General features: G+C 33.5%; 1 protein-coding gene across 1 annotated transcript in view; it reads left to right on the forward strand.

The window, feature by feature from the left end:
• Window positions 1-3,526, forward strand: part of DENND4C (DENN/MADD domain containing 4C) — an 80,057-nt gene that overhangs the window by 6,223 nt on the left and 70,308 nt on the right. The window contains exon 2 of the mRNA XM_004677684.2: window positions 2,761-3,082. Coding sequence (XP_004677741.1) covers window positions 2,778-3,082 — 305 coding nt within the window. The 5' untranslated portion in view covers window positions 2,761-2,777. The remainder of the gene's footprint in view (window positions 1-2,760; window positions 3,083-3,526) is intronic.

The raw sequence follows: 3,526 nt of genomic DNA on the forward strand, positions 1-3,526 counted from the left end.
AAAAAAAAAAAAAGAAATGTTAAGGACCTAGATGACTCAAAAATAGTTTTTGAAAATGACAAAGTTGAAGACTTAAGATTTCAAGATGTATTATAAAGTTACAGTAATCAAAACCGTGTGGTACCAGTAAATGATTCCACAAATTGGATTCATCAAAAATAAAAATTTACGCTTTTCAAAAATCACCATAAGAGAATAAAGACATGCTACAAACTGAAGAAAATATTTGCAAAGTATATTGTTTCTGGAATAAAGACCTTTTAAAACTCAATGATGAGTAAACAAACTAACCCAGTCAAAAATGGCCAAAAAATTTCAACAGGAAGTTTCCTGAAGAAAATACATGAATGGAAAATAAGCACATGATATGATGCTCAATATCATTCATATTGGAAAGATACACATTAAAGCTGCAGTTATGTATTATAGAGGTATTAGACTAATTAATGATTGAACTTTTAATGTTTTGGAGAGAGTATTGAACAACCAAAACTCTCATATAGTGGTGGTAGGAATGTAAAATGGTACATTCTGCAAAATGATTTGTCAGTTTTTTTTAACACTACATACACCTACCAGACAGTACAGCTGTAACATCTGAGAAATTTACATGAGATAAATGAAAACCTTTGTCCATAAGGTTTGTATGTAGGTATTTATGTGACAGCCTTACATTAAACACTCCAGACTAAAAACACAGATGTCTGTAAAGGTGAGTGGATAAACATATTGTAGAATACAATCAGTATTCAGTTTGTTACATCAGTAGAATAATACTGAGTAACAAAAAGTGAACTTACTGATATAAACAATAGATGAATCTCATAATTATGAGTGAAAGTAGACAAGAAATAACACATAGTGTATTATTTTTGTAGATTCTAGAAATGAGTCTATAGTGATAGAAAGTAAATCACTCATTGCCTGGGAAGGGAAGAGATTACCTGGAAATTTTGGGTATTGATGTATGTTCATTGTCTCACAGATATACACATCTGTGAAAACATACTAAATGTGCACTTTAATTATGAGCATTTTATTTATATATTCTTTAAAAATAATATAATAGTTTATTTTTACATCATTTTGTGCATTTTTCCATCTCAGTTGTAATTCCTGTGGGCTTCCCATCACCAAATCACCCATGTGCTATCATCATAGTCCAGTGCATTTCCCTCCCCCCAATGTTTTTGATCCCATTCCCCACTCCACCCCCACAAAATGTCTCTGGTTTGTAGCTGTTTATTATTATTATTTTCACGCCTGGTCGTTTCACTCCTGCTATGAGTGAAACCATCCAATGTTTTTCCTTTTCCTTCTGGCTTATTTCACTGAGCATAATCTTTTCCAGCTCCATCCATGTTGCTGCAAAAGGCATGTGTTTATTTTTTTTGGTTGCTGAGTAATATTCCATTGTGTATATGTACCACATCTTTTTAATCCAGTTATCTACTTTTGGGCATTTGGGTTGTTTCCATGGCTTTCCAATTGTAAATAAAGCAGCAATAATCATGGGGGTGCAGGTACTTTTTGAATCCATGTTTTTGTGTCTTTTGGGTAGATATTTAGGAGTGGGATTGCTGGGTCATATGCCAGCTCCATTTTTAACAGTTTGAGGAACCTCCAGTTTTCCATAGTGGTTGTACTTGTTTGCATTCCCACCTCGTTTGCATTCTCCTGCAGTGCAGGAGAGTTCCTTTTTCTACTTACATGTTTTTTAAAAGCACATAAAACCTATAGAAATATTTAAAACCTTAGAAGCCTTTATTTTATTTTACTGAGTTTAAAGATAAGTCTTGCCTCAATGCTCATGTTCTCTAGGTTCCTAACACCTAAGACCCAATCTCTTACCCAGTCTCTTAGTGCTTATTTTATATACTTGTCATCTTTCGCTGTGTTTGTGTTTTTTTTTTAATGTTTATATCTGAAACATTTAATGATTCTTAAAATCACTTATTTTACTTGGTATGTCACCTTTAAGGGACATACTAATAACTTTATTGTTAAGAAATTGATTGAAATATGTCACTATTATATTTTTGTTTGTGCTAGACCTGACTAATTTTTTATGTACTCAATTTGTTTGTTCAAGTGTGAAACTTAATTCCGAGAATTCAGTAACTTAAAAGAAAGTGATGCTTTATTTTTTTTTTTTTACAAATATCTACTTATTTATGCATATAAGAATGGGGGTACAGGCCAGAGGTGTGGGGGAATGAGAGGACTCATCAGAGTCAGAATGGGGGATAGGACAGACAGTTTGACTGCCTGAGGGGAGCAGTGGGAGAGACAGAAGAGGTCTGCTGTGCCATGTGGGTCAGCTGCCTGGCTGGAGATTTTTGCATTACCATGCTGCAATGGCTGCAGATAGCTTCATAGTGCTGTCTTAACCCCTTGTACCACCAGGGAGACCCCCGAAAATGATTTTTTAAATGGTCTGAGTATTGTTCAGTAAGTGCATTTTGCTCAAAGGAAAGCACCTTGGCTTACCTCTGACAATGTGATTATTCTTAACAGAACCTTAGGCACATGAAAGCATCATAGTTGCTATACAGATGAGTTGATGCTATGGACTTGTACTTTATTAAAGGTAAATGTAGAGAAGATGATCCCAAAACAGACTTTTTTCTACATAATGACCATTCAGTTATAAATTCAACTGTAAAGTGGGCTAGTTGATCATAGTTAACTCACAAGTAATTTAATTTTAATGAGTCAAGATAAATCACTGTCCTTTTTTCTTTCTTTTTCTTCTTCTAGGAAGTAAAACAGCAACCATGATAGAAGACAAAGGGCCTAGAGTGACAGACTACTTTGTCGTGGCAGGCCTCACTGATACATCTGTTCTTTTGGATCAAGAAATAAATCGTTTAGATACTAAGTCAACTGGACCTAAAGCCCCAATTACAGACATTGCAGTTATTATCAAATCAGCTGGGGAAACAGTACCTGAAGGTTACACCTGTGTGGAAGCCACTCCATCAGCTCTCCAAGCAAACTTGAACTATGGAAGTCTGAAAAGCCCAGAACTTTTCCTTTGTTATAAGAGAGGGAGAGATAAACCACCCCTTACTGACATTGGGTATGGTGCTTTCTTTTTTTTTTTTTTTTTTTGTTATAGTGAGGGTGATAAAATTTGTGGTATATGGGAATAGAAATTTGATATTCTTGATAGTTGTATTATTGTTTGTTACTTCATCATCGTCAAATATAGCAAGATAGTACATATCTCTTTCCACCTTTACTGAATCTTTCTACTTTTACTTAATTTCTCTGCATTGTACTTGAATCATTAGATCATTTTCTTTTAAAAGAATGGTGAGACAAAGGCTTTAGTTTTGAAATATGATTCCATTTGTTTTGTACTTTTCAGATAAGCTTATTAAATATAAAAGAACAAGAAACTATAATAATTATTTGGAAGGTGCTATGTAAATTATGTGACTTTTTTTTTTTTTTTGGCAAAACCCCTGAATTCATTTAACAGGAACATTATATATATATATATATATATATTTTTTTTTTT

This window comes from Condylura cristata, unplaced genomic scaffold, assembly GCF_000260355.1.
Source record: "Condylura cristata isolate star-nosed mole 26May11 unplaced genomic scaffold, ConCri1.0 scaffold00006, whole genome shotgun sequence".
Taxonomy (NCBI): Eukaryota; Metazoa; Chordata; class Mammalia; order Eulipotyphla; family Talpidae; genus Condylura; species Condylura cristata.